Here is a 22143-nt window from a genome sequence, read left to right as displayed (position 1 = left end):
CAACCACCTAGCTGCAATCTACTATAACCGCAAGAAATCGAATCTTTTGGGGATCGCGTTGATGTTAAACTACCTGATCTGAAGCACAACTCGAGCCAACACAAACCATCTCCACTTCAATGATCAATTAAGGGTAACCGATGTTGAGTATCGCCATCTGTCAGTCTGCTTAGATGGAACCGTGTTTTTCAACAACATGAAATTTCAAAACAACGCTGATGTGAGAACAATGTTCTCCATTTTCTCGCAGTACATGACGAAGAGATGGATCGAGCTAGACGCTAAGATTTGGATTAGGATCTAAACCGTCGATAATCGTAATTTTTGCCATTTTCTATAAACTGCTTAAAACGTAAGGAACCAAATTGATACATTTTAAACGTAAGTGACCAAATTGAAACCTAAGATAAACGTAACTCGTAAGTAGGGATGACAATGGGTGCCCATGGGTGCGGGTTTGATACTACCCAAACCCGACCCATATATTCGGGTGCTACCCAAACCCAAATGTTGTTCGGGTGGAAAAATGAAATCCACACCCGCACCCACTGGGTTCGAATTTTTCACCCAAACCCGAAACAAGAACATGCATAATTAATTATCTGCTCAAACCCGACCCGAACTATATTTGATAAAATGCAAAATGTAGCACAATTTGGTAACATAGTTTGTAAATTTCAAAATATATATTGTTTTTTTACTAAACAATTCATCAAATATTATCACCACTACAGCATCCACAAGTACAACATTCAAAAACTTAAAAGGGAGCAAAATACATAGGATAAATAGGTAATTTAATATATAAACGGGTGGGTGAATGAGATTCGGGAGTGGTTATATAAACAGGTGGGTGAATGAGTTTCGGGTGTGGGTTTGATACTACCCAAACCCACACTCAGGGACGGATCCAGGAGCTTAGTACACCGGGGGCCGAAAAATAGTAAAATAATAAAAATTAATGTAGATTTTTTTGTTACACTGTCCATGTAAATTTTTTTATGTTATAAAATTATTTTTACGAAGTTCTTGTTTAATAGTGACCGATGACTAAACGTCTCCAAGGAATATGTGGGGCACAAAAAAAGAGTTATTCCCCCTCAATCGAATTTTGTTTATGTGCAAGAGCCAAATATCAATCTTTTGATCAATTACTTATAAGAGACTCAAAACTCTTACCAATTGAAACAACTATTTTTTTTTTAATTAAAATGCTATATTTTTAAGGGTCATGCTAAACAGTGCCCCTGGGGCACTAGTTAAGCATACTAAAAAAGAAAACAAATGATAAAGTTAATGATGTGAGAGAATAATTTTTCACATCATTAAAATATTGAATGCACAATTTACGAGATAAAACTTCTATATTTGTATTCTTAACTAGTGCCCCGGGGGCACTGTTTAGCATTTTCCTATTTTTAATAATTCAAAACCTATAATTGTTCGACAATATAAATATTTTTACACCATAAATACAAATTAATTAAATTCTTATTTATATAATCTAAATGATAAATAATAGATATAATTACAAATTATAATATACTAATTGTATATGATATATTATGTATATGTATGTATGTAATTAAGGGGGAGGGGGGGCCTTGACCACTGCTTGCCCCCCTCCAGGTCCGTCCCCACACCCATATATTCGGGTGCCACCCGAACCCAAACCCAAATTCAGTCAACTCGGGTTTCATCCGTTGACTTGTGTTTGGGTTCAAGTGAGGTTATCGTGTTTGGGTTTTTCTGTCATCCCTACTTGTAAGAGACCAAATGCGTAGTTAAAAAGTTAAAGGATGAAATCGTAGGTTCCTAAAGGTTAAGGGTGAAAAGTGCAATTTATCATACATTTTTCGGTATAACTGTCGTGTTGAGAATCATCTCTAGAATCTAAGCAGCGTTGCTCCCTTACAACAGTGCAACCTCTTCCTCCTCTTGCATCATTTGTTATGCAAATGCTTTTAGCCAAACAATTTTCAATTCCAAAACACACACTCCCACTCCAACAACACTTCAACACCAACAACATACACACTCGTCTCAAAGACACAATCCTTAACCACATAAAACAATGTTGGAATCTAAAATCACTAGAATCAATTTATGCTTCAATGATCAAAACAAACTTCAACCAAGATTGTTTCCTTATGAACCAATTCATAACAGCATCATCATCATTCTCTTCTTCCAACTTAAACTTCGCAACTTCCACTTTCACACAAATCATAAAACCAAACACTTTAGTTTACAATGCACTCCTCAAAGCATGCGTTCATTGCCATTCATCACACCAAGCATTACTACATTACATCCATATGCTTCAAAACAGCATTGTGCCGTCAAGCTATTCATTCTCGTCTTTAATTAAAGCCTGCACGTTGTTAACGGATTCGGTTGCTGGTAAAACCATTCACGGACACGTGTGGAAGAACGGTTTTGATTCACATTTGTTTGTTCAAACTACTTTGGTTGAATTCTATTCGAGTATTGGTCACTTGTGTCACGCGAGAAAGGTGTTTGATGAAATGTCTGAGAGAGACGTTTATGCTTGGACAACGATGATTTCTGCTCATGTGAGGAATAATGATGTGGAATCTGCAGCAAAACTGTTCGATGAAATGCCTGAGAGGAAAAATACTGCCACGTGGAACGCAGTGATTGATGGGTATGCTAAATTTGGGAATGTTGAACGTGTTGAGTATTTGTTTAAGCAAATTCCTTCAAAAGATATTATTTCATGGACAACTTTGATGAATTGTTATTCGAAGAACAAGAGATATGATGAAGTGGTGAAGCTTTTTGATGAAATGGTGAATGAGGGAATGGTAGTTCCTGATGAAGTTACTATAACAACTGCAATTTCTGCATGTGCCCATTTAGGTTCACTTGGGTTAGGAAAAGAGATTCATTTTTATTTGATGATGAATGGATTTGGGATTGATGTTTATATTGGATCAACATTGATTGACATGTATGCGAAATGTGGAAGTGTAGAAAGGTCGCTTTTGGTGTTTTATAAATTGAAAGAGAAGAATTTGTTTTGTTGGAATTCCATAATTGATGGACTTGCTACACATGGCTATGCGAAAGAGGCATTAAGAATGTTTGAGGAAATGAATAGGGAAGGAATAAGGCCAAATGGGGTTACATTTGTTAGTGTTTTAACTGCTTGTACTCATGCAGGGTTTATACAAGAGGGTCGTCGTTTGTTTGGCAGTATGATTGAGGATTATTGTATTAGTCCTCAAGTTGAACATTATGGATGCATGGTTGATTTATTGAGCAAAGGTGGTTTTCTGGAGGATGCTTTGGAGATGATTAGAGGAATGAAGTTTGAGCCAAATGGTTTCATTTGGGGAGCATTGTTGAATGGGTGTAAGGTTCACAAAAACTTGGAAATTGCCGGTATTGCGGTTCGGAATCTTATGGTTTTGGAACGAAGTAACAGTGGGCATTATAGTCTACTTGTGAATATGTATGCTGAAGTGAATCGGTGGAGTGACGTCGCAAAGATCCGGACTGAGATGAAAGATTTGGGTGTGGAGAAGAAATGTCCGGGGTCTAGCTGGATTGAAATCAACAAGGAAATTCATGTTTTTGTTGCTTCTGATAAATATCACCCGTCTTATGGTCTGGTTCATGTGTTGCTAGTTGAACTGGATGAGCAGCTGAGACTAGCTGGATATGTCCATGAGCTGCGGTCTATTCTTTATTGACTCTGGCTGTTCAAGTAGAAGGGTCCTTAGAAGGAGGATTGTGTTTATTAAAGAAGGGTTGAAACTATGATGTAATTTGAGCTGTGCATATCTAAACAGTTGAAGACAAACCTTGATAAATTATTGCAAGGTATGACTCAAGATTTCTTAGCCTCTTTTCTACCCTATAATGTATTTATTTATTTGCAATTAGAATACTGAATTTGAATAAACATTAGATTAGAGGATATCATCTGAAACTCGTCATTGTAACTAATAACGCCCATTGGTCAATAGTAATGTTGAGTCATAATCGTTTGTTCAGAGTTTTTTAGATATTTGAAGCTACAAGAGGGAGAAAACCAATAGAAATGAAGAACCTAGTCTCACGTAGAATAAGCAGAAATCTCTTATGTTCTCCTTGCCACAGTGACACAGATCAGTGACTTTGTGTGTTGTTGGAAAACACTTTTGTCAGTGATTTGTGCCTTAGTATTAGAGACTTATTGAGGGTAAAAAATTTGCTTCAAAAAAAAAAAAAAAGAGGGTAAAAAATGTGTTATTACAGACAAAACCCTTCTTTTAATGAGAATGTGCGTACAATCACAAGCAAATGCCATAATAAACTGTAACCAACTCGTAACAAACACCTACTGTAATCACTATCAGCCGTGAAACTAACTTGTAAATGTTAATTCATTCTAAACTTGATTCTTTGATAAATGTATCAAACTCTTCACCTGGTTAAGAGAGATTGAGCTCAACGTCTATTGATAACTCATATATAACATTTTGCTACGACTATGATGCAAGTCTGGCTGCATCCCTAAAAAAGATGTACTTGAAGGATAAATCTATCTTAACTTCTCTTTCACCCCACTCTGGCTTCCCTATTTCTCTCCAACCAATCACACACACGGTGTCACTTATTGAAATCAGCAAAATATGTTGTACGAATTGCAACTCATTTTCCTGTCCTCTATAATTTGTAACAGTGCACCTTTTAAACTGTAAAGAAAGGCATTCAGGAAAAAAACTTGGTATTGGGAACCAGCAAAGATGATAAATATTTGGTGTTAAAGGCATATCAAGGAGAAAACTTTGAAGTAGATGGCAATTCTCCAAGACATGAAATACGAAATGTCAGTGAATACTTCTTCCGAATACGATCTCCGATGAGTTAAATTGGAAAAAATCAGGAGAAATTATTAAATAAAATAGTAAATTAATTTTAAAAATGAAATACAAATTCAAACCTCTTCCAAAGGAACATCATAAACAGACAAGTTAGAAATATCTGCTCTGACCAAATTAGGTAAGCTTTTACACTCATACTCATCTGACCAAATATCCTATAGATATATTTTTGGTTTCCAAGTCTTCAAAAATTGGAAAATTACTAAGAATTTCTACGATACACCCATGTTTAATTTAATAAAATGCACTTCTTTCAAATGCAAAGTTCTAAGCCTAGGAAGGTGAGCTGATAAAAGATTACTCAATTGTATCCCTTTCAACTTGAGGACAACAAGATTTCTAAAGTTAAAAACACAATAATAGAACATCGGTGTATCGGGCATATGAAGGTCAAGGTACTCCATTCCACGTTTAGCTGCATCGATTAACCACATCACAACATCGAATGCAGTTATTGTGTTACTGTGACATCTGAGGCAGAAGCTTTTGATGGGTTGGTGGTGCACTCTTCGTGCATAAATGTTACATTTACCATATCCTTAAAACTAGAATATGATCCTCCTTTTTTGGAAAACCTTTGATCATCAAAATCAAGATTGGTACTTGGATATAAAAGCCAAAGTGGCCTCCACCTAGAAATTTCATGAGTGGAAAAAGCATTTTCAGATGGAAGAAATGAGATAACATGACTGAGAGTTTCGTCCGGCAACTCGCTAATCCAGTCATCCATCTCTGCCATCTGCATTCCAAGATTCATAGGAAAATTTAAAGTAACTGATTATGAATGTTAGAAGGTAAAGATTTCAACTTTCTTCTAATTAGATGGAGTACTTATAGAACTTGTCTATGACTCTTCCGTCTCTTCGTAGATGGAGTGCTCGTTGAAATAATTTGCTTTCTCGAGTAACAATTAATTAAGAGGGATGATGATTTATCAATCAAAAGATGCATTTCTCTATGGAAAATGTTAACATAGGGCACATGTTAATGGAAAAAAATATAAAAAAAAATCTTGGAATTTGTGCATTCAATATTTTATGCATTAAATTTTTTACATCAATATTTTATGGAAATTGTGCATTCTATATTTAGCTACCTTAACATGTGCCCTTAGGACACATGTTAACATACCCTTTCTCTATTCCAGTTGTGTGCACTGCACCTATGATATCAAACATAAAGGATTTTGGAGAAACAAAACAACAAAGTACCCGCTCGTCCTTCTAAAGTTTGAAGTTTGCAATAGGGGGGATGGTAAAAATATCACATTTTACTCTCTCACGTGTAAATTCCTCTCTCATGTAAATTCCACATGAGAGAATTCATTGCTTAAAACAAAAATGAGAGAATTCATTCTCATATAATAGGAGCGTTGATCTAAGATATATTTTGCCTCAAAACAATAGATATAAATTTAATTTATTTCGTCAAAAAAAAAAAACTATATACAGATACAAAGTGCGGAGTAAATTTTTAAACATGTGCATCTAGTCAAACTATATCATAATGTCATAATGTCACATTTTAGGTTAATTCCTAAAATATATCTAAAAATATCTATTGGTGCAATTTGATGGGCCACACGTGTAAAAGAGTTTTACATTGTTGGTGCATGAAAATTACACACACACACACACACCAATGCAATTTCTAATATACCCATCCTTTTAAAAGTGATACAACCAATTACATCATTGTGCTTACAATTTTGAGTTCGTCTTCCTCTGAGTATCAATGGCAAAGGATATAATAAGCACTTTATCGGACTTTCTTCTGTGTCACATTCTCTCCTTTCTCGAAGCCAAACATGTAGTTGCCACAGCCGTTCTTTCCAAGAGGTGGAGCAATCTCTGGCTCTACGTTCATATTCTCGAATTCTATGCTCGATTGACGGATGAAAACGCCAATTTTCGCTTTAATGACTTCGTCTACTCCGTTTTGCTCTCACGAGATCCTGCAATTTCTATTAAGCGGTTCAAACTCTTCGTTGACTACGATTGTGAAGAAGATTTAAATCTTCCCACTCTCGGTTTTGCCAAATGGATCAACTATGTGATACATCGCGGTGTTCAACATCTGGATCTCTTTCTGGATTTGCCGAGTATACCTAAATTGCCTAATACCATTTTCAGCTGCAAAACCCTAGTTTCTCTCGTTCTTACTTTTTTTCGTCTAGACCATAGTTTTTCTTCCTTTCAACTTCCCTCGCTCAAAACCCTTAATTTAGAATTCATAATTATCCCAAAAGATCTAGATTTTATGTTGATTTTAGCTGCTTGTCCGGTTCTTGAAAATTTATTGGTTTATGATCTACAGTGGCTCCATTCTGAGGACTCTCTAAGTTGTAACAAATGGAAAAACTTTATCTTAAGTAACTTGATCGATGCAAATGTTGATTCCTCTTATTTTCATTTTCCATTGAAAACACTTCACAATGTACAATATCTCGAGATTTCAATTGCTAAGGTTTGACTTTAAGAAAAAGAAAAATGTGATGGATATTATTTTTTTTTTGTTGCTTTGGGATTTTTAACATGGTTTATGACGATTTGTTTTCTACATATTCCAGATGCATAGCTTTAGTGATTTCATTCCAACCTTTCATAATTTGACATACCTGCACCTTAGCTGTCTCAATTATCGGTGGCATTTTTTAGTAGAAGTTCTCAAACACTGCCCTAATCTTCAAGATCTTGACATTGATGAGGTTTGTTAAGAATCATAACTGATTAGTTATTTATCTTTTCCTAACACACCCTTATAGGTTTGTTTTATTTTATGTCCATTATTAACAGGCTGGGGCTTATGCAACCGAGGAAACATGGACTAGAAAAGATGACAAAGAAAATTGGATGGACCCAGATTTTGTTCCACAATGCCTTTCATTACACCTCAGAAATTGCCATCTTCTGAACTTCTTTGGCCTACAAGGTGAGCTTTTGCTAGCAATGTATATTTTGAAGAATGCAAGGGTTTTACAAATCATGGAAATTTGGAACTATGGACAACGCGAAATAGAAAGACTACTAGACTCATGTCCAAGGGCTTCATCAATGTGTAAACTTACCGTTTATCACTATCCATGTAAGTAGTAGTTACTCCGTCTTTCCTATAATTTTGCTAGCTTCTACCATGCAACTGTTAGTTTTGGTGGTTTGAACTATAACTTTGATGATCATGAACTGTCTCAATGCACAAATTGATGAAGAGTCGTCCTTAAATGACCCATAACTTGCTAATCTATTTTATTGTATATCTATGTTAGTCCATTTTATGAGTATTTAGTTGCATGCTAAATTTTGATTTGATGCATAACCACCATATAGGCTGCTGCCGTTGACGAAGGCAACTTCATTGTTGTTCTCTCCAGCCATTCCTCTTCCTATTTTGGTGGTGTTTCTTTTGGGTCTTAATTTTCTATTACCCTATTCCATTTTTGGTGATTTGTCATCATGTGTTTTGGTGTTTTGCTCGATGTTATTCGTGTTCTTGGGTTGTTTATGCATTTTACACTGTTCATGGGCATCTTTGGTTTGTTTGTGCATCTTTCGGGTTTGTATACCTCAAGGATTTGTGCCAATCAAAAGGGATACCTGCTTCTCTTCAGTCCCTCAACCTGGTTTCTGATGTAATTCAGGACTTTAGAGGTAGATTAGGTAGAAGGGAGAGATTGTTAGGGGTAATCAGATTAGGACAATTAATTCTATACATTTGATATCCCAATTGTCAAAGTAAAGAACCATGATTGGCTAATTTCTTTGTATTCCTGTAACATTAGACGTAAGGACTGTAGTACTTGAATTAGTTTTCAACATCTAGATCTCTTTCTGAATTGTTACTCTCAGTGCGATTCCCTTGGTGTGTATTATCTATGTTTTGGAGTTCTTTCTTTTGCCAGATTGATTGAGGCAATCTTAATTTGGCAGTATTGGATGTTCTTTTTCCATGTTGTGCCTTATGTTGCAAGAAGTATATAGATGTTGGTTTTACCATTTTGCTGTCTAGATAAGTTCATTTGTTTGAACTTGGCAATAATAGGTTGGAGATTATAGTTGTGTTTTGATGTCTTTCTTTATGTATTTGTTTTCTTTCCCAACTTTGTCAGGGGCTTTCCTTTTGAATGTTGTTTGGTCTTAGCTTGGTACATCTTGTGTTATAATTACAAATTTTTTATTTTTTATTTTAATACAAGTTTGGCTTATTAAAAACTTAATTATAATTTTGAGTATTTTAACTAAGTGTTTTATTTTTGTTGATTCATTCAGTTGATGGTAGAAGTGAGGCGTCTTTGGAAGCAAGAGCATCATCTGATGGTGACAGTGATTGATGTTTTTTAGTTTTTAGGTTCCTTTAATGTAAGACTTATCTTTAGGCTATAATGAATTTTGAGTTGTGTTATCGCATTTGATATTCTAACTATAAATTTTTGAATTATATTTATGTTATAATGGTTGTATGTTTCATGAAATTGGTGAATGAGGGACTGGTAATTTCAGATTAAGTGATTTCAGCTTCTGGTCATGTAGTTTCACTGGAGTTGAAAAGAGGTACATTTTTATTTGATGGTGAATGGTTGTAGTTTTCACTTTTCATGCATTGAATGGTTGAAATTTGACATTGAAGAATGAATTGACATTTTCTTACCCGTATAAGAGATCAGTAACATAATTTATGAGAATTTCTTTATGTGCCACATTATTTCTCACGCATTCTGTAAAGTTACTAATTTATTCCAGCATGTTAACTTGCAAATAGTACAAATACTTTCAACGGGACAAACTTGTTCTAAATAATATCACAATAAGATGAAGACTCTCGTGACACACCAGGTGAGTCAATAGATGATAATCTCTACCTACAGAATAATTTGTCTCTGGACCTACAGAATAATTCTAGTCTCTGGATCTCATCAATAAAGTTATCAAAATGGACACTATCACCATACATCACCACCGTACTACTCCCTCACCTTCCCTCCTCCTCCTCAGAAGTCCCCATAAACACACGAAGAAAATCATCAAGACGAACCCACCGTGCTTGTTTGCTTGAGCTATCACAACACATTAGCCACCTCAACCAGTATATCTTCCTGTTTCATCCTCCCTCCCACCATTAAAACATGATCAAAACTGACAGAAAACTCAACCTCCACCACCATCAGATCCCACAGAGTAATGATCCCACCAGAAGCCTCAACTAAGGATCTAAAAGAAAATTCCACCACGCATGAGTCCCATAAAGAAGCTACTAAAAATGGATTCGCCGCCTCCATTTTGGATTCTTGAATACACACGATCACTTTTTTTTTCTTTGATCAAATTTAAAATCTCCTTCATCTTCTCAACTCCCCCTAACCCTCTAATAGTAATATTATAATTTATAACAAAAAATCTTCATTGGAATTACATACCACCTTAAAACACTCCTACCCGGACACCTAACACTCACCACCCCCTTCCTCCTCTCCACCTCTTCCCCACCCCTCCACCTTACTAATAGATTCAAACAAAATATTTTTCCACACTACACATATCCTCCGTTGTCACGTCCTCCTCATCATGCAATCTCATCCAATACGCAACTTAAGTAGTGGATGAGGTAAAAATGAAAATGCAGGGGGCGCGTAAGAAGTACGGGGATGCAAAAAAAAAAATCACATAATTTATATTATCAGGACTCCTTATTACAAAGGAGAGAAAGGCCATAACAAACTGTAACTAACTCCTAAAAAATTCAGACCGGGCAGGATGGAGCGCCACAGCAGCTGCTGCTGCAACCAGAGGCAGTGAAGATAGCCAACCTCAAATGGCTGCACAAGATCCATCAATAACTTCAAAAAATAAATTATAATTGGTTACTGTTTATGATTTAAGTCTGGCTGACAAATTTACTTTGAGTATTGTTACATCAAATTGAAGTCTGGCTGACAAATTTACTTTCAGCTACTCAAACAAATTTAAACCTAAGTTCGCATGTCGCAGAGTTCATCGTAAAGAACGATAATTCTTTTTGCATTTCAAGCATCTCCTGGGGATTCATGGATGGCGGACTACATATTGTTATCCTCTTTAAAGATGTTGAATTCAGCATAAGATGTTGTACAAATTGCAACTCATGTTGTTGTCCTCTGTAATTTTCAATAGTGCACTCTTTGAACTGTGAAGAAAGGCATTTGGGAAATATATTTGGGTACCATAAAAGACAAGAAAGTGATGTTACAAGTTGAGGCATATTAAGCACAAGATTCTGAAGCTTAGGACATTTCTCCAACACATCAAATAACGAACACCAATTAACATTACTCCTACAGATAATCTCCAAATGAGTCAAATTGGCAAATACAGGAACACATCCATAGAACTACAAGTAACAAATAGAAACAAATTAGGCATAATAGTGAAATTGGAATAAGAAACACTCCCTCCGTGACAACACATAAGCAAAATTCACTTTTCTAGGTTCATTACATAATTAATGTATTTGGTCTATATTCGTCTATAGACCAGATATATTAATTAGGGAATGAACCTAGAAAGATGAATTTTGCTTATATATTGTCACGGAGGGAGTAGATAACATATTGAATAAATATATATTCATACGTCTTCTAACCGAAGAAATTCAACGTTAGAAAAGGCTTCCAAAGGAACATTGAAAACAGACAAAGTAGAAATGTCTGCCTTGACCAACTTGGTTAACCTTTTAAACTCTGTATCATACTCATTTGTCGAGTGTCGGACATATATATTTTTTGCTTCAAAATCCTCAAGAATTGGAGAACCGTTAAGAATTTCCAATAGAAACCAATGTTGTGATAAATAAACTCCATTCAAATGTAAAGTTTTAAGCAAGGGAAGGTCAACGGTGGAAATAAGCATAGCAGTAATGTGTATCACTTTCAACTTGAGAACAAGAAGGTTTTTGAAGCTAAAAACACAATTTAAATTATGTCTATCAGAAATATGAACATCGAGGTGTTCCATTCCACGTTCTGCAGCGGCAGTTAACCACGTCACAACATCAGATTCTAGTGGCTCGTAGGTAGAATTACCATCACATCTGAGGCGGAACCTTTTGATAGGTTTTTGCACACTTCGTGCATAAATGGTTCGATATACCAGATTTATAAACCGTGGATAAAGTTCACGGCTCCATCGACGATCATCAAAGTCGAGATTGTGAAGTAATAGCCCCCCTAGAGGTCTCCACCTTTTTGAAAGAACATTCGTTGTAAAAACATCTTCGGTTGGGAGAAAAGAGATAATGTGACAAATGATTTCATCTGGCAATGCACTAATCCGATCATCACTCATCTGCATTACAAAACACAAAGGATCAATTAAAAAAAAATGTAACAACATAGTGTTTGTATCAGTTTAAAACAAGTATAGCAATATTAACTACCACACTCGTACACGAATTTTGTAAGACCCAAAGTCCCAAACAAGACATATATACTATAGATATTGAATATATAAGGTGCACTCTGATTAACCAAAAAGTTATGCATCTTTATAAAATAAGATTTTTACTTGGAGTAAACACAAGATCTATCATAAATTCAGTATACTCAGAAGAATCGCATAGACAACAAGATCTATGTACAACATCATTGTGAAGGTCCCTCTGATACTTTAGACTTAGAAGTAACAAAAGTGTGTCAGTGACTAGTTTTCTCTTTAGAAGAAAAAATGTGGATCAAACCGTGAGCATGTGGCTTATCTACGGCAGAAGAATGTGAACTTGATTTAGTAAGCAGATAACAACTCTGGTTTGACTGTTTTGAAGAATTTAATGAAAATTTACATTCGGAGTCTGGAAGACATGATCTAGAACCAAAGTTATGAGACGATGACAATTGACAACACATCATTCATTCCTTGGATGTCAGAATTAGAAGATACTCCCTCGGGTCACTATTATAAACAAAATATCACTTTTTAGGTTCATTGAAAAAGTAACGTATCTAGTCAATAATATAATCGGATACATTACCTTTTTAATGAATCTAAAAAGTAGTTTTTTTCTTATAATAATGAACGGAGGAGTACACTACAAGCTTCAGAATGATGCTATACTATCCATCGTTGTTAGGATCGACCGCGCTCTAAATCGTGCGAGTGTACAATCTTGCAATTTACAGAACACCAACGAATGTACTTTATTAGTGGATTCAGAAAAGGTAACTTCGGTTTTGCATTAAAACAAACTATGATTGAAACAATGAATTCATGGATTAAAAAAAAAAAGAAGTAACCAACAGACTTATTTTCAAATTATTGTTAGAGACATTCTAAGAAACAGAAGCTATGAAATTTAATTGATTTTCACGAAGATAGTTAAATAATTACTGAATGCTGACCTCGATTGAAAGTGAAATGAACTGCTGCTCCTAGACTTAGATACTTGCCTCTTCTTCTTCCCCTGTGTGTCTCTCGGTTCGGTTGTGAGTAGGGTTAAAGTGTTTCTTCTTTTGAATTTATTTAACATATACGAAAAATCATTCAAAAATATAAAAGTGCATTTTGATTAAAAGTAGGGATCAAAAGTTGTGACAACAATATTTAAGGACCAAAAATTGCTAAAAAATTTTATATGGACTAAAAACAAAATTCGAGATATTTATAGAACTAAAAACTTATTTAACTTTTTTTTATTAATATAGTTAATTAGTATCCCGAGATACTGTTTTAACATTTTTCTTATTTAATAATCCCAGCAATTATTTTAAAGTATTGTATACTCCAATTTTTTTAATCAAATTTATCCATTTTGACAATTATTAAGAAATTTAAATGCATGTGTCAAAAAAAATGTAGCGAGAGAAATAATTTTTTTTTTACTAAAGAGAAAGAAATAATTTTTTATACTAAAAAGATTAGGCAATAATTTTTTCGCAAATTTACTCATTTTTATTTAAATTAAAGGAGATGTTACATGAAATAAATCTTTTTAACAAAATAATATGGTGAAGGGTTTGGGTATGTTGTTATAGGTACTAGGTTCGATCCCCAGCTCGTTGTAAAACAAAAAAAAAAAATCACAAAACAAAAAAACAAACCGATTAAAAAAAAAAGTCTCTTTATTTACAAATGAATTTTCTCAATCCAGAAAAATAGATGTACTTGGCAACAAATTTACTCTAATAAATGTACAATTAAAACAATTTTCTGTCAAAAAATTTGTTGTTCCTTTGGATTGATTGTTGTTAAGAAACATGGCATCCATGGAAAAGTAGAGAGAAAAGCTAGAAAGCTTGTATCGATGATAATGAGTAGAATTACAATGATGAGAAAATTATATATGTACAAATTACTTATTTATAGGCTAACTAACTAGTAACTAGTGCAACTAACTATATCTCTAATACACACTTCTAGCTTGGGATAAGGAATACAAAAATTACATCAAATCAAAAGAAAATACAATGAGAGATGCCGGAAGTACATCTGCCAAAACAACTCAATTACAACTAGTAGCGTTTAACCATCATAAGGAAGAAACACAACTCATCAAAGCCAAGTAAGGGCAAAAGCTTAACCATCAAGTAGAAACCACAACTCAAGACTAAGTCTATCTACTGGCTACTGCGACAGTGAAAACATTAATACGCTATAAAAAGATAGATAATTAAGCATTCTTGTGAAAATACAACTACTTGTTGAGTCTCCATTCATGCTTCTTGTGTGCATGGCAAACATGAGGCAATAATTTATATTTGCCACCCTCCTACCCTATGGGTTATGCATCAAATCAAAATTTTAGCATACAACTACTTATAAAATGGATCAATGTGAATATTAAGTTATTGAAATATGTAAAAAAATTGTGTCTAAAAGAAGATCACATCACACCTTCATGAAGCTGCAACAATTACATTCGATGTCTAGGAACTTCTAATGACTAGAAATACTAACAAATAGCCTAGGATGTTGTAAAGTCAAGGAATAGTAAAAATACACTGACTCTTAATAGAAGTCATAAACAAGTAAAACTAAAAATAGGTAAGCAAGTACTACATATATCAATTACGGATCAGTTTCCCTCAACTTGTGCAAAGTAGAAGCTAACTAAATGGCAGCAAGAACAGAGGAACTACTGCTTACTTTGGAACGTTGATAAATTGTAACTTTACACATTGTGGAGTCCCTTGGGTATGAGGATATTAGTCTTTTAATATTGGTCTGCCCAACGTTCCTAATTTTCATGGTTTGCAAAACTCTTGCATTCTTCAAAATATACTTTGCAAGCAGAAGCTCACCTTGTAGGCCTAAGAAATTGAATAGAATGCAAGTTCTAAGGTGTAATGAAAGGCATTGCGGCACAGAATCTGGGTCCACCCAATTTTCTTTGTCATCTTTTCTAGTCCAAAAATCCTTGTTTAAACCGGCCTGTTAATAATGCACATAAAATCAAATAAAAAAATATAGTGTATTAACTATTAAGAGTCCCACACTAACTGAGAGTCTAAGACAAGGAAATTTAACAAATCACAAGCCGGTTTTATAAGGTTGTTAGACCTAGCCCAAATTCTAAGAGTGTTTTATGAAACGATAAATACGATATGATCTTTAACAAACCTGGTCAATTTTAAGCTCTTGAAGCTTAGGGCTTAGTTTGAGAACTTGTAATAAGAAATGCCAACTATAATTGAGATAAACAAGCTCCAGTTGGGTCAAATTATGAAAAGTAGGTATGAAATCACTACGGCAATTCACCTAGAATATGAAGAAAGACAAATTGTCATAAATCAGCATAAATTTTCAACAACAAAAAATAAAAGAAAAAAACAAGTAGGTATGTATCATAAATAAACCTGGTCAATTGGTAAGCGCAGAGAAACTACATTGTGAACTGCTTTCAATGGAAAATGATTGCGAAAACAATCAATATCAGCTCTGGTCAAGTTAGTTAAGCAAAAGGTCTTCCACTCGTCACAAGTAAGAGATTCCTCAGAATCAAACAACACATTAAATATAAATAAATCCTCAAGAATTGGACATCCAGATAAGAACAACATAAAATCTCGAAGTTTAGGGAACGAAACATTTTCCAAGTGAAGGGTTTTAAGAGATGGAAGAGCAATAGGAGAAAAAGCCTCTTCCAGACTGAAACATAGAAGGTTGAGAACCACAAGGGTATTGCAGCTGAGACTACTGATGGGCAATTCGGTAAAACCAAAAGCACCATCTTCCAGTTCCGCATAGAGATCAATGTATTCAACACCACGTTGTGTAACAAATTTGACCCATTTGGTGATAATTTCCACGGGGCTGTGAGGACTGAGAATTTCATGATTATGGAAAGTAAAATCAAGGTAGAAAGTCTTAATGGGAAATGCAGGATCTCGAGAGAGCAAGGCAGAGTATACGAAGTTGATAAAGCGAACATAGGCAGTTTGATCAGTGATTGCGGCCTTGAAGTGTAGAACTGGAAGTGAGAGGTAGAGATTTTTCCATCTTTTTGAGAGAATGGTTGTGGCAAAGGATTGTTTGGTGTGGAGAAAAGAGAGAATGTGACAGAGAATGGCGTCTGGTAAAGTGCTTATTATATCATCTTCCTCCGCCATGAATGACGAGGAAGCAGTGAAAATGGGATTGGTATATGCAATATGCAATTGAAGTAAATCAAAGTTCTCGTGTAACAAGAGATTCTTATATGATTAAGTTGAAGGAGTAATCTTGTTGATTTTGAAACGGAGAATTTAGATTGATTTGGTTGTGAAGAATGTCCTCAATTTATGCTATTCTGATGTTAATGTTCCCCTAATTTAGGACAAGTTATGGGTTCGTTCACAGATATTTTTCATTCATTCACTAAAGGGCTGTTTTTTTTTTTATTTTTAAAGGCTGTTTATATGCATTAATATGCGGCCAAGTCTATCATCAACGAGTGCTTCATGTTGCACCATGCACAAGTCTTGAATAACATTCTAAGAATACGAATTTTACAAAATCAATCGTTGGATTGAAAGATTATGTCATACAGATCATCCATATAAATTTTTAGAAAAATTGAAAATCATTTGATATGTTATTGAGATCCATCAATGTGCGGTTTGTGAGTTTTTATTAAATACCGTTAATTTTGATGAGTCTCAATAACATATCAAATGATTTTCAATTTTTCTAAAAGTTTCTATGGATGATCTATATGATATAATCTTTCAATCCAACGGTCGATTTTGTAAAATTCGTATTCGTTATAATGTTATTCGAAACTTGTGCATGGTGTACCATATGAAGCCCTTGTTCATGTTAGAAAAAGCCTTAATGTGCCGATTGTAATGTATCCAACATTTTTTTTTAAGTAGTCTGGTTTATAGAATTTTACTTTTTGAAATCTATTATATTTGATCTAGTGGTGAGAAATTTTGGTAGTATGCTATAAGTTCTGGGTTCAATTCTCAGTTTATTGTAAACCTAAAAAAAAAATTACTTTTTAAGTTGAATATGTGAGAGTACAAAATTAACACGTCAGCTCGTTAAAACAAGAGCAATGTTATTTGAATAATTTTTTAGACTGCTAAATTTTATTAAAAATAATAAAAAAGATAGGATGATTTAGCATAAGACATGCCAAAAACACCCTCGCGAATACAAACAAACAGGTAGACAAGAGTCGCACATAAAAAACCACACTAACAACAGTATAGCAAAAACCAAAGATGGCGCAAGAAAAAAACAGTCCTAAGAGGAATAAAAACCAGCAGAAAAAAATTAACGCAATAAAGGACTAAATCTAGTGACGGATGTAAAATGTCGGGGTTTTTTTTTTCGAAAATAAATGTCGGGTTTTTAAAATTAATGTTTGGTAAAATTAACGGTTCAACTAACTGGTAAACGTAAAATGACATAAAATGTGAAATTATCGCTGATTTGAAGTCAAGGTGAAAAATTGAGAGGGTTAACTTAAAATCAGGGATTTAAGAGTCTACTAGTTCTAGGATATTCTAGGGTTGGGCAAAGGGTTATTGTTTTCACCTCGGGAAACATCGAAAGTATCGAGTCTCTTGGACACAAGTAGAGATTCAGAAAAAAAAATGATAGAATTAGGATGAAAGGCTAATTTTTGTAATATCTTTTAGAATCTTCTTGTAACAAAACTTATTGATATAGTGAAACGAATGACTGCTTTCTCCCCAAACGTATGTCATTGTTGAACCGAACTGGGTAAACAAGTGTTCTCACTTCTTCTCTTTCATCGTGTTGCTTGTTTTTATTGTTGGTGATTGTTATTGTGTTCATTTGCTTATTGGTTGCCGTTAATATAGTAGTAAAACAGAAATTTATTGTATTTAACTCAGATTATGTATGTTTATACTTTAACATTGATTCCATGACAAATATTTCTAAAATAAGTATAGTTTTGGCAAACTAATCTAATCTGATGAGAAACTCCTTGATCATATATCCTCCATTTTCATCATTCCATAGACATCAAAATCCCATAATTTATGTGGTACAAATTTGAAATACACATTCAAAACAATGGGTTCTATTAAGCCTCCAAATAGTATTAAACATCCAAATACCAAACAGAAACATTTTTCTATCCTTTCTTTAGGAAATTGATACTTCAATTTAAAATAAGGTCACCTTCAACTGGTAGCTTGGATAAACATTATCAGCTACATGATCTTTTCAAAACATTGGTAGCTAACAACTCACAATTACTCTTGTTATACATACTTGCAAGTGATTATCATTCAAGGCATCAACATCAGGCGTGTATATCTACCATGTCCAATGAACAAAAAAATGGTTTACTTCCATACTCCTACTGAGTAATAATACTGTTAAAACAAATACTAGATGAAATCAACTTCCATAATGAAATTTTCAGCATGTCATCATCATTTTTCTCTCTGTTTTCTGAAATCAATAGAAAAAGGGAAAACAAATAAAAACCTAATACAAATTTCATCCATCATTGTTCTTCATCTAAAGAACCTTAATGATTTTATTCATGGAACTCTCGAGACTTTTGGTATCCCTTTTCTGCCTAGTAACAGGTCTCCATCAAAAACTTTCTGAAAACTAAGTTTTGAAAGTCTTATGGTTGTTGTAGTTCTAACAGGTAAAATTTAAAATAAGTTCTAGCCCAAAGGAAGTTGTAGCATTAATTATGATTTTTTTGTCATTTAGTCTGTTGACTGTCAACTAAAGAAATCCCTGTGACAACCCTTTTGTGTGTAGTTCGTTTTAGTTGTCTTTATATGATTTGAAGAAGCTTCCTTTACTCTTTCAAAGGTTTCTTTCTGATAATTAGTTTATAAATAATTCTATTCTCCTGAAATAGATTTCAGAAGTTGAGTGATGTGTGAAGTGCAGCTACAAAGATATCGTTTAGCTCGAGAGCATATCCAGCCAATCTATAATCTATATGTTATGTCTCATTTTTTACCTTACACAAACCTCCCATTTGTTTCATGCAGTAGCACAAGTGCACAACCATTTATGCCATATTAACCAACTTGAAACATTGGTTCCATCCTTAATTTTGCTATCCAACAATATTCTAAGGACTCTAAACTCATTATTTAAATAGACTTATCAGTACTTTTAGATTCTATGCTAGATATTATGCTTATTAAGGGGCTTTCGGATTTTGTTAGTACCAAGGGGTTGGTTGTTTTTGTTAGTAGCACCCATGGGGTTCTGTTCTTCCAAGGGTGTCCTCTTCTATATAGGACTACTCCTTTCACTAAAAAACTATCCAATGTACATACTTAGATATTCCATTCCAATTTCTTCTATTAATTATTGATATCCCCTCTAACAACCTAAACTATCCTCTAAGAGATATGGACTGATGTAGGAAGAATTTGCCGATGACACCATGGCAAACCTCCACTCTTCCATTTGGCATCAGGGTAATACATGGCGATCTGTTCGAAATTTTTACAAGAATGGGCAAGGAGCCGGGAGTGGAAAAGAAAACTATTTCCCTTGTCTCTTACAAAAAGACTTCATTAAAATGATACGATCAATATGTATGCTATTTATTTCAACCTTTCAGCAGTTAGTACCAAAGAATTATTCAGACCTAACTTTGACAAATGTAGTATTCACCAACTTGAGGGATGTTGAAGTTTGTTAAGGAAGTTAATAGAAGGAATGGTTTAAATTAAGATAAATATCGAAATCATTCAATCGTTTGAATTACAATAAAATCCATATTAATTGAAACTATCAAAATCATCAGATTTAGGTTCCAGTTTTCATCCCAATCTTTTCTCTTTGTATTTTCCAAGGTTAGCATATTAATGAGATGTTTTCTCCTAACACCACATTTATGTTCAAGTACTGTAAGATACTATGAATAAGAGAAAGAATATTATCAGAGTTTAGCATCAAATCAGATACATGGCACATGGCAAACATGAGGCAATAATTTACAATCATCACACTCCTACCCTATGGTTACGCATCAAATCAGAGTTTAGCATACAACTACTCATAAAATGGATCAATGCGGATATGAAGTCATAAACAAGTAAAACTAAAAAAAGGTAAGCAAGTACTACATACTGCAGTCAAGGCTCCTAAAAAGAAAAACTTGCCTGGAAAGAAAAGGCCTCAAGATGAACTACTTGAAGTTCCTCTCATTCATCCTGAAGAAAAAGCCAAGTTTTAACAATATTGGAAGATGAAACCTGTTGCTCCTGGAAGGGTTTACTACTTTGATGAAATTTCTAAAGGAGGAATAGATCTACTCAAGTATGTTGAACCACTTGGTTGGACTAAATTTTTTTCAAATGAAGGATACTATAATGCCTCTGTTGGTACAAGCATTTTACTTCAATGCTAAGGTGCACCCTGAGAAACACTTGATTATCTCAAACATCAAAGGTGTAGAGATCCGTGTTACTGCAGATACCATTAGTGATCTCCTTGAGGTAAAAAAAAATGGAGTCACTTTGTATGGAAAAGATTGGTATGCTACTCAGTTTGTAAGCAAAAATGCTTTGATTGTCGAAATGTTCACTAATGAAGGAGCTCATAAGGAACAACCTCCATCATCCATGCTCAATAAGGAGTACAAGGTCTTTCACAACATGTGTCAACACTCAATCTTTCCAAGGACAGGAAGCAAGAACAAGGTAACTGACAATGACTTATTGGTTATGTATCATTTGTCCAAAGGAATTCAACTTGATCTACCTTACTTGATACTTCAACATATGATGTCTATTGCAAAATCTGGAATTAAGAAAATTGCTTTACCTTATGGAATGCTGCTTACTAGAATTTTTAGAGATTATCATATGGATGAATCCAAACAAGTCTTTGATAATCAGTGGTTCATTTTTGGAACTAAAAATTTGAATCATATAAAGAAGGAACAGGTACTTGTGAAGGATCGGGGCTGTTTGAAGTCATCAAATTTCTCACAAAATCAGTAGAAAACATTGATTGGAGGCTTCCATGAGATGATGTCATGATTGGAGAGAACACAAAAGTGTTCATTGGAGTAGTTGTAGAATAAAAACCTTGAAGAATTTTTTCAGCTCTTTGAGATGAAGTTTCAATCTCATGAGAAACGGTTGATCTTAGATGTAGTGATTTATTCAAAGTGGTGGGCTGAGGATCTGAGACAACATTGTGAATATCAACATTTTCACTAGTTGGGAGAACGTTCTCTGATTGTTCTCCAGATGCTTTAGCAAGCAAATTCGAATTACTGTCAAGGTCAACTCTTTTCCTTTTACTTCCAATATCAGTAGAGGTGTTTCCAGAATCAACTTCTTTCTTCTTATGATTCAAATTTTTAGTTCCAAGAGTAAACCATTGATTATCAAAGACTTGTTTGGATTCATCCATATGATAATCTCTAAAAATTCTAGTAAGCAGCATTCCATAAGGTAAAGCAATTTTCTTAATTCCAGATTTTGCAATAGACATCATATGTTGAAGTATCAAGTAAGGTAGATCAAGTTGAATACCTTTGGACAAATGATACATACCAATAAGTCATTGTCAGTTACCTTGTCCTTGCTTCCCGTCCTTGGAAATATTGAGTGTTGACACACGTTGTGAAAGACCTTGTACTCCTTCTTGAGCATGGATGATGGAGGTTGTTCCTTATGAGCTCCTTCATCAGTGAACATTTCGACAATCAAAGCATCTTTGCTTACAAACTGAGCAGCATACCAATCTTTTCCATATACAGTGACTCCATTTCTTTTCACCTCCAGAAGATCACAAATGGAATCTGCAGTGACATGAATCTCTACTCCTTTGAT

At 34.3% G+C, this 22143-nt stretch overlaps 4 protein-coding genes across 7 annotated transcripts; 2 read left to right on the top strand and 2 right to left on the bottom strand.

Annotated features, from left to right (window-relative positions):
* The first annotated feature begins 1870 nt into the window (after positions 1-1870).
* Positions 1871-9358, top strand: LOC123892969 (pentatricopeptide repeat-containing protein At1g06143). 3 transcript variants are annotated; one of them, XM_045942883.1, is made up of 4 exons: positions 1871-3849; positions 7465-7602; positions 7691-7979; positions 9161-9358. In XM_045942883.1, exon 1 carries the CDS (start codon positions 1953-1955, stop codon positions 3717-3719), a length of 1767 nt encoding a protein of 588 aa, XP_045798839.1. In that variant the 5' UTR covers positions 1871-1952; the 3' UTR covers positions 3720-3849; positions 7465-7602; positions 7691-7979; positions 9161-9358. The 3 variants fall into 3 exon arrangements, with proteins under 3 accessions (XP_045798839.1, XP_045798837.1, XP_045798838.1); XM_045942881.1 differs by having other exon boundaries at positions 1889-3849; positions 7465-7979; XM_045942882.1 differs by lacking the exon at positions 7465-7602 and having other exon boundaries at positions 1898-3849.
* Positions 6630-9222, top strand: LOC123892007 (F-box/FBD/LRR-repeat protein At3g26920-like). Its single transcript, XM_045941862.1, has 4 exons — positions 6630-7361; positions 7465-7602; positions 7691-7979; positions 9161-9222. Exons 1-4 carry the CDS (start codon positions 6630-6632, stop codon positions 9220-9222), a joined length of 1221 nt encoding a protein of 406 aa, XP_045797818.1.
* Positions 9359-10537: 1179 nt separating the features above from the next.
* LOC123892968 (putative F-box/LRR-repeat protein At5g41840) lies at positions 10538-13358 on the bottom strand. 2 transcript variants are annotated; one of them, XM_045942880.1, is made up of 3 exons: positions 13258-13358; positions 11498-12208; positions 10538-11255 (listed from the first exon to the last, which is right to left on the bottom strand). In XM_045942880.1, the coding sequence occupies exons 2-3, from the start codon at positions 12206-12208 to the stop codon at positions 10842-10844; spliced, it is 1125 nt and encodes a 374-aa protein (XP_045798836.1). In that variant the 5' UTR covers positions 13258-13358; the 3' UTR covers positions 10538-10841. The 2 variants fall into 2 exon arrangements, with proteins under 2 accessions (XP_045798836.1, XP_045798835.1); XM_045942879.1 differs by lacking the exon at positions 13258-13358 and adding an exon at positions 12428-12520 and having other exon boundaries at positions 10640-11255.
* Positions 13359-14957: 1599 nt separating this feature from the next.
* On the bottom strand, positions 14958-16464 carry LOC123891235 (F-box/FBD/LRR-repeat protein At4g26340-like). The gene is made up of 3 exons (XM_045941081.1): positions 15712-16464; positions 15476-15613; positions 14958-15286 (listed from the first exon to the last, which is right to left on the bottom strand). The coding sequence occupies exons 1-3, from the start codon at positions 16462-16464 to the stop codon at positions 14966-14968; spliced, it is 1212 nt and encodes a 403-aa protein (XP_045797037.1). The 3' UTR covers positions 14958-14965.
* Positions 16465-22143: the final 5679 nt, after the last annotated feature.

The sequence above is a fragment of the Trifolium pratense genome, linkage group LG6 (assembly GCF_020283565.1).
Source record: "Trifolium pratense cultivar HEN17-A07 linkage group LG6, ARS_RC_1.1, whole genome shotgun sequence".
NCBI lineage: Eukaryota > Viridiplantae > Streptophyta > Magnoliopsida > Fabales > Fabaceae > Trifolium > Trifolium pratense.
This window is presented reverse-complemented; position numbering and strand designations above follow the sequence as displayed.